Here is a 16,388-nt window from a genome sequence, read left to right as displayed (position 1 = left end):
TCATTTTTGGCCAGAATCAATGAAAACAATTCTTAGACTAAAATTTTTAAGCAAAACTTAATAACCCAATGTGGGACTCAATGACAACCCTGGGTTTAACAGTCCCATTAGACAGTAATTGAGCTACCTGCACAAACCTTAACACAATTGATCTGGCTGAACACGGACTTTAACCTCCCTTCCAATGTCTATCTAGGACGATCAATGGGACCCACAGCAAGGTTTTAAACTCAGTGACGCGCAAATTAGATGTGTAGATTAAGCCTGTTTTAGCACTGCTCTGAATATTTTAAGATGATCCAAACTCCTGATGCTGAACAGAAAAGCATCAGGATCAGTTGTGCGTGTGCCAGCAGCCACAGTGGGGACGAAGTGAGCATGCAGAACTATTCCTGATGCCTTTCCAGTCAGCGGCAGGAATTACAGTATATTGCAATTCAGCTGCAGTCGCTGCAATCTTTAACCAGTTTACTTTGATAACAATCTTGAACATCAGTCAGAAATCTTTAGTTTATGGAACCAGGTCTTAAGTCATCACCTTAAAATGTAAACTGATTCTCTCCCCACATAGCTGCCTGACCGGAGTGTTTCTAGAATTTTCTATTACATTGCAGAATTCCAGCTTCTGCAGGATTTTATTTTTGTTTTTAATTAAACAATTATTTGGTATTTCAACAACAGAGAGCTAACTGTCTCTCTCTGTAAGCAATGGTGCACATGAAGCCGACAGAGAGAAGGTAAATTTAAAAAAAATCTGTTCTACAATTTTTGCAACTTGAGTTGCTAATTATTTCTTATCAGTAATTGACCAAATTAAAGCCACTTAAACAGCCAATTTAGTTATTAGGATGTGGGTAAGACTGATGAGATTGTACACTATCTATAGTACTGTCCATCAGTAATTAAAGATCCTTAGGTACTATTTGAAAAAGAAAAGACAGTTTTTCCAGTTGTCCTGGCCAACATTACTTCCTCAATCAACATTATTAAAATCAGAGTAACTGGTCATTTATTATTTGTGGAATTTCACCGTGGACAAAATGGTTGCTGCATTTCAAATAAACTTCTGATGGGAAATGCTTCAAGACATTTCTGAAATGTGCTTAGGCCCTTTTTCCCCCATTTCTGTGTAGAGCTTTCAAATGTCAATGATAAATATGGGAATTTTGTGTGTTTTTTGCTTGGTATTTACTGCTGTTGTTCATGTACCAATACGAATTTAGACAACTCAATTTGCTGAATAAAAGCAGTTCTGAAGAAGAGTTATATTCAACTCGAAACATTAGCTCTGTTTCTCTATTCACAAATGCTGCCAGACCCGCTGAGTATATCCAGCACTTCATTTTTTTTTTCAATTTGCTTGAAGTTTCTTTCCCGATAAAAAGTCCCTAGAGAATGACGAACCTCTAACCAGAATTAGGATTCTTGGATTACCAGCCTTCACAACATATCTAGACACAAAAAGATTCAATGATATCAAACAATGACCACTTTTGTGAAATAGAAGGAACAACAATCCAAATATAGAAAGTTTCAATTCATTTAGCAACACAAAATACAACAAATAGACAGCTCAGTGTTGCAGCAGGCTGAAGCAAAACAATTTGCTATCACTATATGTTGTCATGCAAGTCTAACCCTCGTGTTGCTAAGTTTTCAATCTCAACTGAGTTGATGTGTAGGCCAGATCTCCACTACCGGGGGTTACGGAAGGAAGAAATCTAAGAGGTACAGAGCCGACACTGTGCGAATTCACTTCACTCAGGACCCTTGGACTGAAACAATTTTAAAGGTTTTTAAATCAAGTCTAAGAGATTAAAAGGCTAATGTTTTAACTGGCTATACCACCCAGCCCTTCACAATTTTTAAGTATTGAATATTTTATAAAAGTTATCAAAGGTGCTCCTGTGGCACAGTGGGTAGTGTTCTGAGCCAGAAGCTCCAGGTTCAAGTCCCACCCAGGTCTTGATGGCCAAGGAAGGTGCATCATAATGAGGCCAAACAGGTTGAGTATCAACCTGCAAATCCTTCCAAGACATGACGATGGCAGGTGGTCAGAGCAGGAGGGATTCCTGGTCAGTTATGTGATGGAAAGAACATTGGAGCCACTACCATCACTATCCATAACTCCAGAGTATAACATGCATGTAAAAGTGCGTGTTGCAACATCAACTTGAACTCAGAGTGAACTGTAACACACACGAAAGTTATCAAATCAGATAAAGGCCTAGGTAAGACAAAGGGACAGCAGGAACTGAAAGTAGCAGACACATGGTTAAAAGGACGTTCACTCTGCTCACCGGTCATGACTCAGCACTTGCCGCAGGGTGCATGTGGGGTCCACTTGGAACAAATCCTCTCTTTGCTCATCTTCAAAATATAGCTGTGGACATTGATCAATAAAAAAACAGCTTTTCAATTGTTTTAATATTCCCCAGAAACATTTCAGTTAGTTTGCCTTTTCATTGATTACTACAGCAGAGAACAGTGAAGTACTGGAAGCTTACGGATTCTACAACAGAAACACAAACACTCCTTTCTCAGCTTTATTATGATTAACAGACCACCTGCACATGAACAATAGTCTCTCCCTCACAGCCTGCAACTCAAGTTAAATTGACTTTTGCATAATAATAAAGTGCAATTATCATTGTCACATTCAGAATGGATTCTGACTTCATTACTGTTTCTTGGATGCCATTCCAAAATCCTGAAATACAGACTATTATGTGTTAATTTAAATTGTTCAGTAAGTTGTGGTCAATCTCCCAAGTGTAAATAAAAATTTAAGGGTAAAGATTTAAGTGACTGTTTTAAATATGTAATTCAAATGCAATATTCAGTGTTGTCCTAAGTTCACGTCACATATAAAACTCTGTTTCGACAACTGTGGGGCGAATTACTTGTGCAAAACCAAGTAATCACAAAACTAAAAGCTTTAAAGGCGTGAATCCCACAATTAGACTGCAATTTCCTGGTGTGTTCTTTTATAGCACTAATCCGGTGCGTCAATCTGCTCCCCTCACACCAACCAGGTCAGCACAATGATTGCGTGCAGCAAACATTTATATGCATGCAGGCATACTTGGACAGCAATGTTTCCTTGGGACCAAAGAATATCAAATGAGTGCTGTATTCATCACAAGCTCCATTTAAGAGGCTCACTTTTGAAGCATTATGGTTACATCACACAAGTCCACACTTCATGGCTGTATTCACCAATTTGTAGATAACTTTGTTATCTTCAAGCTTTTCTGTTTTTAAACAATCATCTGCTTCAAACAAAGATACTATGTAAATACTGGGAGGTCTGTCAGACTAGAATGTGTGATCTCAAGGTTTCTGGTGAAGCAGACTACTTTTCAACAAATACAGAATGCTTTCTGCTCTAACTCAGCTAATAAAGGAAATTAAATGTTGATTTACTTTCTAGTTTGGCTTATTTTACAAAGGACATTAGAATGAAAGAAAACTAATTTGATGAAGGAGGTTGCTAATATTTGTAGTGTTTTTATTCAAAAAGTTTGACCCAAATTGGAGACACTCCACCATTTTCTTGCCCTTCAATCAGGGCAACATTCTTAAACACAATTCAAGTCATACTGTACCTCCAAATTATTTGGCTTATATTTTTTTTCTGTATCCCAAGGGGGAAAGTTCTCACCAAACATCACAAATAAATGATCAATAAACCTGAAAAGAAAATACAGACAAAATTAATTCTCTAGAAGAGCAAATTCTTTGTCTTCTCTGACACACAAAAAAATTCATAATTCAGTATAAGGAGTCCAGGTGGCATCAGTCAGAACATTGGTCCTTGTGACCTGGGTTCACATCCTTTGGAAAGGGTCTGCTACCAAACTGTCTCAGACCAATTTCATCACATAAGGACACGAACAAAGGAAGAAAGCAAATTGCTAGTATAATCAAATATCTCCAGAAAGCAGGGGGAGACACTAGAGTGTACGCAAAATAATCAGTTAACCAAAGTGGATAACAATTTGGATGTGGTTGTTACTCAAAGTTTCTAGTCAGTGTGTAGCTGGTTCTCTTCAACATAGGAATCAAAACATCAGTTCACATCAAAAGAACATTTGACTATAAGCTGAAACAGATCGTCTTCACCTTGCTGAGATTACCAAGGGAGCTATTTTGAGACACAGGATATCCTACCTTCAAAAGGACATTGATGTCAATTGACTAAAACTGAAGGATATCTTTATTTTAATATTTACCGGGTGTCTTCGTGAAAGGCCGAGATGAAATCCATTTGTTCATACTCAGGATACAGAAACAGTACAGGCCAATTTAAGTTGCCATTTTCATCCAAGTGTACAACAATGCCATTCTCAGAGTTTATGCCATCAAACAGTGTTCTTAGTACTCTGTCATCTTCCTTATCATCACCATCACCATCATCAGAATTTTGACTGGACAATTCCGGAGGCTCAAACAACTTGATCTGCCTCTCCTACAAGAGGTAACAAATGAAAATAAAGCATAGCCTGGGAAGTATGGAAAATGCATGCTTGTATCACCTAGCAGGACAACCCAATCCCTTATTCTCAAAGATAAGATATTCACCTATGTTCTGAATTGTACACCACATGACAATCACATGGGGAGAGGCCCACTGGTAGTGCAGAATAAATGGGGTTTTTAAAGTAGAGATTATAAAAAATGGTTTCAACATTGTTCCATCATTTCTTACTCTCTACCAGAGTTAAAGAAAATGTTCATTCTGTAAGTCAGTCACCATATACTAAGAACACAGGAGCAGGAGCAGGCCATTCAGCCCCTCGAGCCTGCTCCACACTGAAGTCCCACCCTGTCTCTCCACGCTTTTAGCCCCCACTGCTGCTCTCGCTGATTCTCACATTAGTGCCAACCTAAGATAACAGGTATCTAAAAATATATCCTTTTCAAGTTCAGTCATGAGAAATATGTATCTACCATATATACTTGTGCAAAAAGTGGACTTTTGAGACCAAATTTTAGGCCAAAAGTCAGAAGGTCGACTTTTACATGGGTAATGTTTTTGAAGGGTCAACATGCATGCTTGATCTGGGCCCAAATAAGACCATCATGCTGCAATAAAGTAAAAACCAACAACACTAAAGAATTCATATTAATTCTCTAGCATTTATTTTATATCTGTAAACTATACATATTTCATCCAAGATAATATAAATACATACCATAATGAATTAACTACAGCACGTGACGTTGAAATCCTTCGAAATCACTCTGATTACCACCTGAATCACCGAATAATCGTCCAAAAAGCCTGGTTGTCGAACATCATCATTTGGACCTTCCTCCTTTTCATCGGTAGTACCAGTCACTTTGCCATTATTATTCCAGGAGCAATTGCCTTCTGTAGTATCAAGCGCATTCGTCTATGACCCATTGACACAATGTTGCTAGTGGGGGTGCTCGCATAGTTCCGCCCTCAATATCTTTCGAATATCGTCCTCGAGAGGTTTATTTATACACACATCCAAAGGCTGAATAACACTCCTAAGACCGCCATGGAATAACTGTCACATTGGTATTGATCTCACATCACGACTACCTCATTGATGGCTTGGGATTTTAACATGTCCCAGGCAAGCAAACATTTTTCTTTGCCTAGTCCTCCTGGTCTTAAATTCCACGCTTTTTTCACCAATGTCTTGCAACCGCCTTCATTCAGCCCTTCTTGTCAACATGGATGACGGTGCCTTTCTGAAATCTCTCTTTGGTGACAGCTTTGTGCTTGAATATCACCATCAGCTTTAATTTTGTGCCATCCGCCATTCAAAATGGAATCACTATGAACCATGTCTTCCCCATGGCCAGTCATCCTTACAAGGGCGGTTCTTTTCTTTAATCTTTGTAACGGTCTTGTTTGCTGGCACATCAAGGTTCATAAGTGTTTCATTCATATTTCCAATGTGGGCCACTCTTCTATGCATTCTTCTTTCAATGGCAAAATGATGAAATTTGATGATTTTATCGTCGAGCACAGGTGGAAATGCTGTTAAGTTTTTGTTTGCTGAAAGCAAGTCGTGCCTATTCATGAATCTTGGGCATCATCCAACACTGGCCTTGAATTCTCAAATTCCATTTTTCTTTGCTTCTTTGAGGGCATAGAGTTGGATGGCTCCGCGGGTGATAAGATGATCATTTTGCTGATGCTCCTTAACTCATTCTGCCACTTTTTCTCCAGGTAAGGCCACTTGCTCGGTCTTCCTCTGATGGCATATTTATTCTTCGGCATCTTTCCTAGTTTATTGGATGTCTTTCCCCAGTCTCTAATTATTTTCTTGGACAAGTAAACTCTCTTGCTCCTACACAACTATTAGTCTTCTCAGCAAATGCTACAACTTCATTTTAAATTGAGCTACGTAGTTGTTATTCTTTCTCAAAGGCATTGCAATAGATCATGTGCTACACATTGGTCTTGTCAATTGGCTGGGAGACTGAGCGCTAGAATTGGCAAAGGGAAAGTCTAAAAGTTCCAGTGTGAACCGTAATAATTACCAGTAGGTAATTAACAATCAGAATTTAGTTTGATCCCTTAAAAGCTTGGGTCGACGTTTACATGCAGTATATGGAAAGTTCTGATCTTTTAGGCCATAAGTCATAAGTCATGTAGTTGTCTTTTACATGAGGTTGCTTTTTTTGAGTATATACGGCAATTTGAATGACATGGCCGTTTTCTCCAATATTTCACATTTCCTTACCTTGATAACCTTCAGTAACACATCTGCTTGCACCCGTTCCTTCTTCTCCTTTAACTTTGCTTTCCTTACATTACGCTCTTCAACCCGCTACAAAAAAATTAATAATATGAGATTAGGTGGCATAATCAGTAGGAACAATGATCTGTCACCTGTGACTTGGGCTCAACACCTGTTCAAAATGATGGCCTTAAAGCCACTATTCTCTATTTGCTGTGAGGGCTTTAAGCACAAAGAGCTTGGACAGGCTCAATCTGTCCCTAGAGAACACAAGGTGGCAGCACAAATCAATCTCTATGATTACAATGCAATCCCATGCACTTAATTTATCAGCTGCCGCTCTCCACATCAATAAAACTCTTTTCTGACAAACCACACTGACCATTTGTGCAATGTGCACACTTGACTAAACCTCCTGTATTCAGCATACACACATCGTCATTGTTAACTCTATCTCCCACAGTCAAGTACTCAACCTGCAGTTACTAACCATACCTTCTGTTTATCAGCTTTGGCTCTCAATTCAACAAGTTGCTTCTCTTTGGGTTCACATTGGAGGCCCTCATTGCACCATGCTATTGCCTTGCTGTAATTTTTCAGCTCAATATGGCAAAGGACACCTGTCAAAAACCACAGTCAAAAGTTTAGACTTGAGCCACTAATGTCAGTGGAGAACCCATTTCCCAAAACATTATTCACTAATCAAGAAGTCATAGTGAAATGTAAGTTTGGTAATGCTTCATCTGTTTCATAATATTGTTCCAATTTTAATTATCAAACATGAAGTCTGTTAAATGATCACTAGAGCAAGACCTCTGGGGCAGTATTGATTCTCAGAAATACTCAATTTATTTTTCTTACAATAAACAATGGCAAAAATAGGTGAGAGGAAGGGGAGGTACATCATCACTCAGCACACAAACAGTCTGTAACAAACAGTGATTCCACGCAGCATTGTTCTATCTCAACATCTCATTTTTGACTTTTGCCTTTGGTTTAGAACAAAAAAGAATCAAATAGTAGGACATAACATTGTTAACTTAATAATAGCCCATGTGTACGGCACCAATTATTGGAGTTCCAACATATCATTGTGGAGTTTGAGTTCAATCTTGTTGCTTCCTGCATATGGAGTTCGTCATACCACCTGTGTTGTTGCTGGAATGAAAAGTGAAATTGAAATTGTGCCTCTTAAAACCTCCTTGTAGATTTTCTAAAAGCTAGGGGGAAAGGGAGGAAAACGGGGGCTCTCATTGCTCCTTGCAAAGTCATACAACTCAGGGAGCAACCAGAGAACAGACCACCTTTGCCCTTAGAAAGGAGGGAAAGCAAAATAAAACATAACTGTTTCTGCAGTCTTACCTCTAATTATTGCTTTCAGATGATTTGGTTTCAGTTTCCGAGCTGCAATCACATCATTTAGTGCAGATCGATTATTACCTTGAACACAGAATATCAAGAGAATCAGAGCGCCAAACTTAATTTTTTGTTCACATTTTCACTTCCCCACCAAACAACTATCAATACCTGGGTGCAATGGCACGTGGAAGAAGAAACCAATTTACTACTGACACACTTTTTTCCTCTGATCATATTCATTTATGGCCTGTAACTAATTGTTCAGAGTTGACCTAATGCTACAGTAACACTTCTAAATTGTGCCTCATTTCGGAACATACCCAGCTATACAATGGGACATTTCTGCTGAACACACCAGTGATTTTTTCAATCCCCAAGCAACATTTGGATTCACAGTCCCAAACTCAATTAATTTAAGATGCTTACACCTAAGAAACTCAAGATTTTTATCCCATTATCTGACCTTGATTCAATTCTAAATCTTCAAAACTAATTTTTGGAACAATCACATCACCTATACCCAACCATCTTCAGCTGCTTCATCAATGACCTTCCTTCCATCATAAGGTCAGAACTGGGTATGGTCGCTGATGATTGCACAATGTTCAGCACAATTCGCGACTCCTCAGATATTGAAGACGTCCAAATGCAGCAAGGCCTGGACAATATCCAGGCTTGGGCTGACAAGTGGCAAGTAACATTAGTGCCACACAAGAGACAACCTAACCATCGTCCCTTGACATACAATGGCATTACCTACGCTATCAACATCCTGGCCGGGTGGGGGGTTTACCATTAACCAGAAACGGAACTGGAATATCCATATAAATACTGTGGCTACAAGAGCAGGTCAGAGGCCAGGAACCCTGTGACAAGTAACTCACCTTCTGACTCCCCAATACTTCACCAGTTCCTTCACTGTTGCTGAGTCAAAATCCTGGAACTCCCACCCTAACAGCACATGGTACCTACACCATGTGGACTGCAGTTCAAGGCGGCAGCTCACCACTACCTTCTCAAGGGCAATTAGAGATGGGCAATAAATGCTGGCCAAGCCAGTGACACCCACATCCCGTAAATGAATAAACAAAACCCAGCCCACCCCACTTCCACAGCATTAGAACTGGCAAGTAGCAACCAGCCATACCCAAGTAAAATTGTGCTGCAGCTCTGTTCGTATGGAGTATAACATTCAGCTCAGAGTCACTGCATTTTCGCTTCAGCCCCTCGGTGTAGGAGATGACAGCTTTCTTATAATTCTTTTCCTTGAAGTAATGATTTCCTTCATTCTTGTATGTTTTTGCAAGCTCTGTAAAATGTAATTTAAAAGAAAAAGTCTAACACAATCTATAAATATAGAAATTACCATCATCCAGCCTGATTTAAAAAACTGATTTATCATTTAATCTCACATGGAGGCCCAAAATGTTTCAAAAGGAGCTAATCAGTAAATTAGAAGCTTGCAGCATTATTCTGGGAGAGATGGCAATAAGATTCTCCCCAATGATTTTCCCATAAACGTTTCAGTGTTTCCAATACTGATTACATCAATGAATAGACATTCATTCGGTAATTTAATTAGAAATCATTTCACAGGAGTACTCTTTTTCTTTGGAATCTTGTGAAAATACATATAGGATCAGGCCAAAAGACTACAGTGCACAAAATTCATCACGTTACTAGCTTTCAGTTTTATACATGTTAACATTGAATGTCCTGTCAATGACAGAAAATTTAATTCCTTGGATTTCTGTGAGCAAGGAATCTGCATGAAGGCAGTTGGTTGTCTACAACATTTGCAAATTGGAATGGGTTTTGCTTTTACTTTTCTGTTTGAAATGAACTCCAGTACCTTCTGGAGATTGATCCTCATCATACAATATTGTCTGGATGCAGGCAAGCTCTGGATGCTCCAAAGGATCAAGTTCTTCGGGTGCCTTTTTCATAAACATTGGAATCTTGTCAAACTCCTGGACAGGAAAAAAAAACAAATACCCATATGGTCAGCAAAGAAATTACCTTTGGATTTCTCAACATTTAGCTGAAAGGAATTGCAATGAATCCTAGATTGGATGTCAGTTAAATAAGACAAAAGAGGTGTTTAAGAGGTAGATCTAGGTGCCATCAGCATACATGTGAAAGCTATCTATCCACGCCTGCAGATGAAGAAAGGGGCCACCTCTAGATCCTTGAGGGGCAGAAGCAACATTAGTTACATGAAGAGGCATCATTGTTGAAGATGTTCTGGCAACAATTATATAAGCAGGACTGAAACCAAGTGAGAGGAATCCCACTGAGCTGCAGCAGGCATTGAAGGAGGACAGCATGTAATATGTATGCAGGAGGTCACAGAGAACAAGTGAAGAAAAGGCATCATGCTAAGTTACAGCCGGCATGATCTGTGACTTTAATTAGGGCCATTTCAGCGCTCCAACAGAGGGAGAAACCTGACTGGGAAAATTCAAACCTGGTGTCATAGAAAACAAGGTCATGGATTTCAGAAGTGTCAAAATATTCAAGGGAACAGTAGGTTGGAAATGGGCAGTCATTTCCAAAGAAGAGGGGTCAATGGGAGGTTGGGGTTGAGGGAGCAGAACTGATGACTGGTTTTGAAAGAGAGAGCGGGGCAATACCACAGCAGAGAAAACCATTTAAAATATCAGCTAGCATGGGAGCCAGGAAAGAAGGTCGAGTGACCACTCAACTCTTCAGTTGGGAATGGGGTCATGGGAACAGGCGTTGGTCTCACAGACAAGGTCAGCTCCAAGAAAGCATATGGGGAATAGGAGAGAAAAATTCATTGACCCAGACTCAGAGCTAAGGCAAAGGGGAGGGGGAAACAACAGAGGATTTCAAATGATGATCCCAGTCTTAGCGAAAAAAAGTTAATAAATTCCTTGTTGTTGGATCTGAGGGGGTTGGGGAGAGGGATTAAAGGCAACAGTTAGTATTGCAGAAAAGAATGGAGGAGAGGCTCTGAAGGATAATCCTGGAGTAGTGGTCACTTTTGGCAGACACTGTTGAGACCTTGTCGAGCTTGATATAATCCAGCCAGATGTGGTGATACAAGGCTAAACACAACGTACTCCAGGTATTCTCAAGTCTACATTCCTTAGGACCTAAGACAACAGAGATGGGAAATAATAAAGGTTTATTGGAAACAGGGGCATCAAAGATGGAGGTGAAGGAATAGTTGAATGGATCAAAGGCTACAGTAGTATCATGATGAATGGAGGGCCAATGGCTAGCAGTGTGGTTGTAAGTGAGTAAGTGGAAAGAAAACATCACAAGACCCAAGAATAGATAAACGAAGCTTATAGCCTCTGAACAATACAATTCAGAAGTGCCTTACACTCCCCTAAGGCAGTGCAAGATTGAAAGCTCAATCCAATTTATATAATGATATAAATAATGGTACATTTTAGCTTTCAAATTTCAAACAAGCATCTAAACTCAATTACAATCCAGCAATCCCTGGACTTTAAGTTAGCAGAATTCCTATTCATGGAACAGAAAATTGTGGGTTTAAGTTGTACATCAGGGCTGATTGCATAAACCAGGTTGGATCTCTAGTCAGAATTGAGGGTGGACTACACTGTTGGAGGTGTTGTCATTTAACTGAAAGATTAAGCTAAGATCCTGTCTACTGGTTAAGCGAACATTAAAGATCCAAAGCATTACGAAGGAAGAGTTGTCCTTATGTTGTTCCTCATATACTTACCAAAAAACCCCTCTGTTGTTTATGGAATGTTGCTGCTCTTGAATAGCTGCCATATTTGCCTAAATAATTACAGTCACTGTACTCCCAAAGTAGTTCATTATGTACTTCAAATACATGCTAAAATATGGAGATTTTTATGCCAATGATTGCATTAATCCAGTGCACCAAAGATAGTAAGTTTAGCCAACAGTCCATAATTTTGATCATTGACCTGAGATTCTCAGTAGGTACAAAAAATGACAAACAACATCACAGTGGTTAGTTTGAAATCTAATTGGACTGGAATACCACACAGAAGTGTTCAGTCACTGCAAATTTCCACCTCAATACAAATGCTAAACATACAGGAGCACTTCAAATGTCACCTTAAGTCAGTTGGTAGCAACCCTACCTCTAAGTCATAAATGGTGGATTCAAGCCTCATGAAAGATTTGAGAGTGCAAAATCTTAATGTACACTTCAGCACAGTACCTAGTGAGTGCTGCATTGTAAGAAGTGCTATATTTTGCATCAGATATTAAATGGAGGTTCTGGCTCTTCAGGTGGAACAGCAATATTCACAAAGCAGAGCCTTAGTCAACATTCTTCAACGAACTTTCTGAGTGACGTTAAACTCAGGCCCTGTCTGCTCTCTAAGATGGATGTAAAAGATCCCATGGCACTATTTTGATGAAGAGCAGGGATTGGGGTGGGTGGGGGTTGGGGGAAATTATTCCCAGTGTCCTGGCCAATATTTATCATTTAATCAACACCACAAATACAGATTAGAAGCAGTTCAGGGAAGTTCACTCAACTGATTCCTAGTATGAAGGGTAATCTTTTGTAGAAAGGTTGAGCAGGTTGGACCTGCACCCTCTGGAGTTTAGAAGAATGAGAGGTTATCTTACACATGATACACATTAGATACTGAGTGGACTGACATGGTGGATACTGAGAGGATGTCTCCCCTTGTCGTGGATTCTAGAAACAGGGGACACAGTTTAAAAATTACGAGTCTCCCATTTAAGACCGAGGCAAGGAGAATTTTTTTCTCAGAGGGTCATTAGTCTGTGGAAGTGGAATTCCACTTCCTCAGAGAGCAGTGGAGGCTGGGTCACTGCATATGTTCAAGGCTGTTGACAGATTTTTGGTCAACAAGGGAGTCAAGGGTTATGGTGGCGGGGGCAGACTGGAAAGTGGAGTTGAGGCCACAGTCAGATCAGGCATGATCCTAGCTAATGACAGAGAGGGCTTGAAGGGCCAAAAGGCCTGCTCCTGCTCTAAAACGGGACCTGGCAGGGGAGATGCTTTTTAGACTTCTGGACAGTGCCCCGTCCATTGTAGTCGATTTTGCAGGGGTTTTGCCGGAAAGCTGGTGAAGCTGGCTTCAAGAAGGACACTAGTATTTGTTCAACAGGCCTCTAATTGAATCCAGAGGATGTGGCAGAGGCATTGCTGGTAGGATTACTTTAATGTTCTTATGTGTTGCTGATACACAGTCCAGGTCTCACTACGATACAGGAGTGTGGTGGCAACAACTGCTCTGTGCACTAGGGCTTCTGTTGTCTTGTGGAAGTCTTTGTTGTTAAACATTTACTCCTGTAGTTTGTAGATTACTGAGCTGGCACAGGTGATTTGATGTTGTGTCTCATCAGTGGAGACCTTTTGAGAAAAGTAACTGCCAAAGTATGGGAAGTGTTCAACATATTAAAGGCCAGCGTTCTACGGGAAGACAAAGAAAACCCTACATACACACTCTGATGCACTCCCTGAAGCAAGGCAGCATTGACATTACTGACTGGGAGGAGCTTATTATCAATCATTCAAAATGGCGACAATTTGTACATCAAGCAGCATCAGGTTGCAGCCAAACACCTTAATGATGAGGCAAATAAACAAAGAAAAGTAAGCAAGTTCTGCCCTCCGGATCCCACTACCTCGTGGAACCATGCCCCATGTGCCCAAAGATCTGTGGGTCGAAAACAGACCTGTTCAGTCACACAAAGACCCACAGCAGGAACTCATGGCCCTGTGTAGATGTCATCCTCAAATCGAGGGACGGCCAATGACAACTTCAAAAGTGCTTCATTGGCTTTAAAGTGGGACATCCTGAGGTTATGAAAGACACTATAATTGTAAGACTTTTCACTTATTTGTGGAGCCCTTGTGTATAGATTGGCTGCTATGTTCTACAACATGATTGTTATGTGTTGATACACCAAATCTAAGAGGAAAAACTGACTCTGTCTGTATTATCTTAACAAAAAGAAGCTTAATATGACCGAAAACAAATTTACAATTATATACACCCTTTTCATTTCCTCAGAATACCCCCCAAATACTTTAGAACCAACAAATTATTTTTAAAGTGCGATCATCTCTTATTGTTATAGTCAGTGCAGGGGCTAATGCTAATCCACCATTAACACGGATAGGACAGAACTTTACTCAATTATATGTCTACAACACCATCACTGTGAGCCTGCGGTAAGTGGCAACATTGAATCATAAAGAAGCTTCTGTCACTGGGGCTGCCTGAACCAGTGACACTGAAATCACAGAGATACAAACAAAAAACTGCGGATGCTGGAAATCCAAAACAAAAACAGAATTACCTGGAGACCTGCTGAGTTTTTCCATGTAATTCTGTTTTTGACACTGAAATCACTAGCTGCTAACACATTCCACAGCACAGGGTGTTAAAAATAGATAAAAAGTAATTTGTCTGACCCTGAGCTAACAAATCTTAGCTGGGATATCCTGAGTAAGCTCCAAATGTTACTTACTAGCCACCATTCACTTAGTTTTACAATAAGAGTTTGTTAATCCTCGTGTGCCAATATACCTAGGAAATTTATTTAACCCTGCCTTGTCTCCATCGCTTGTTTTTTTTTCCCCCTCCAATGTAGCGAACGGAGGAATGCAACATTTTCAAAACATTCCTAGTAGTTTCCCCACTCCAGTTTTTGAGCAGCTCTCAAAATCCCACCTCCTCCCAGTTATCTTCGTTGAAGCCTTGTTTATACTTCTTCTCCTTGAACTGGTCGATGAACGCATCCATGCCATCATCTTGCCCCGGGGGTGGACCAGAGGCCATTATCTCCACCGCGCTCCAGATAACTCGCCGCCCAAGCAGACAAACGCCCGGCGTCCGGATACTGATACAGTATCTCCTACTGATACACTCAGCGATTTGCTACATTCAGCAACACATGCTTCCGGCTGCACCACCACAAATCGTCCCCCGGCCTCAAAAACAGTTCCGCCCAGCCATAACACTAACAATAGAGATAGTTGGAATGTTACTCTCTATTTAAGGTGCTGAAATCTGCAGCATTCATGTCTTGGAAAATCATGGATCAAGACATTAAAAGGGGCGAGAGGCCTGACTCCCTACTGTGCTCAGTGTTCATACAGTGTGCAAAGTAGTACTGAAATCTCCATAGTGCCTAAGGAACGTTGTATTCGAGTAAAAAAATGTAAATAGTTCATAAACTAGTTACACAATAAAATTTAGAAATGATTAGTCAATAACTAGGTAAAATGTTAAAATGAATATTCAGAGTTCTGATGAAGAGTCATACGGACTCGATACGTTAACTCTGTGTTTCTTTCCACAAATGAGTTTTTCCCAGCAATTTTTATTTTTGATTCAGAGGCATACATGGTTTAGGTATTGTGGTAACTGGATGTATGGTCACTCCCTCCTGCCAATCACAGGTCATGTGATATGCTGTGGGGGCTCCAACCAGTGAGCTCCTAGCACGGGCAATCCACGGGGCTGGTCTTTTCTGATGCGAGATCAGGCCCGGTGTGCAAGCACTAAAAATGTCTCGGTGATAAAGTTTAACTGTTTCTTGATGAAACCAGCTTGCTCCATAGAGTCATCACATTTGGCGATAAGGGTAAAATCAACTTCGACTCTGCACCTCACTGTTACTGTGAGTAAATTATATTAAAAAAACACTCACCAACCATACAGTTGTTTGGAAGAATTGATCTGGCTGATGCTAATATTGAAGATTGGGGTCAGTACGTTGAACTTTTACTTTGTAGCAAATGAAATAACTGCTGAAGAAAAGCAAAAATTGATCCTCTTAAGTGTATGTGGCAGTAAAACATATAACTTGATTCGTAACCTGACGGCCCCGAGCACATCCAATTCCAAGACATATAGCGAATTAGCGGACCTCATGAAAACATACTTCCAGCTGAAGCCAATCCTGAAAATGCAGCGCTTTAAGTTCAAGAGTTGGGGCTCCTATGCAGCAAACCTCAAGCGGTTAACGGAATATTGCGGCTTCAAAGATGTTTTAAACGGTATGCTGTGGGACTGATTGCTATGTGACATCAAGGACAATGCCATTCAGGGCTGATTACATGCCAAGGTCGAAATTGATTTCAAACGTGCCCTAGAAATTTCCCCTGCCATTGAAAGTGCTGTGAGAGACTCGCAGACTTTGCAACACATGGAAAATGGCACCATACTTCATGTTGGGCGGGAACCTGCTGCCTAGCATGGTGTGAAAGCCAGACCTGCAGAATTAAAGCACGATTCAATGGCTACTGTGAGAAACATGAAGAAGCCGAACAGAAACGCTTCA

The 16,388-nt window shown here is 40.3% G+C and overlaps 1 protein-coding gene across 1 annotated transcript; it reads right to left on the bottom strand.

The window, feature by feature from the left end:
* Positions 1–986: 986 nt before the first annotated feature.
* ttc4 (tetratricopeptide repeat domain 4) lies at positions 987–14,944 on the bottom strand. The gene is made up of 10 exons (XM_041207615.1): positions 14,774–14,944; positions 9,937–10,054; positions 9,232–9,393; positions 8,088–8,165; positions 7,221–7,345; positions 6,729–6,815; positions 4,236–4,471; positions 3,609–3,693; positions 2,301–2,383; positions 987–1,451 (listed from the first exon to the last, which is right to left on the bottom strand). The coding sequence occupies exons 1-10, from the start codon at positions 14,879–14,881 to the stop codon at positions 1,352–1,354; spliced, it is 1,182 nt and encodes a 393-aa protein (XP_041063549.1). The 5' UTR covers positions 14,882–14,944; the 3' UTR covers positions 987–1,351.
* Between the last annotated feature and the right edge of the window lie 1,444 nt (positions 14,945–16,388).

This window comes from Carcharodon carcharias, chromosome 16 (genome assembly GCF_017639515.1).
Source record: "Carcharodon carcharias isolate sCarCar2 chromosome 16, sCarCar2.pri, whole genome shotgun sequence".
Taxonomy (NCBI): Eukaryota; Metazoa; Chordata; class Chondrichthyes; order Lamniformes; family Lamnidae; genus Carcharodon; species Carcharodon carcharias.
The sequence above is the reverse complement of the archived record's forward strand: the minus strand, read 5'-3'. Positions and strand labels throughout refer to the sequence as shown.

Coding starts and splice junctions, on each gene's coding strand:
- ttc4 (XM_041207615.1), bottom strand. CDS start 14,881: ATGGCCTCTGGTCCACCCCCGGGGCAAGATGATGGCATGGATGCGTTC. Junction 6,816..7,220: donor CCAAAGCTGATAAACAGAAG/GTATGGTTAGTA, acceptor ATTTTTTTGTAG/CGGGTTGAAGAGCGTAATGT. Junction 1,452..2,300: donor CAAGTGCTGAGTCATGACCG/GTGAGCAGAGTG, acceptor TTTTGTGTCTAG/ATATGTTGTGAAGGCTGGTA.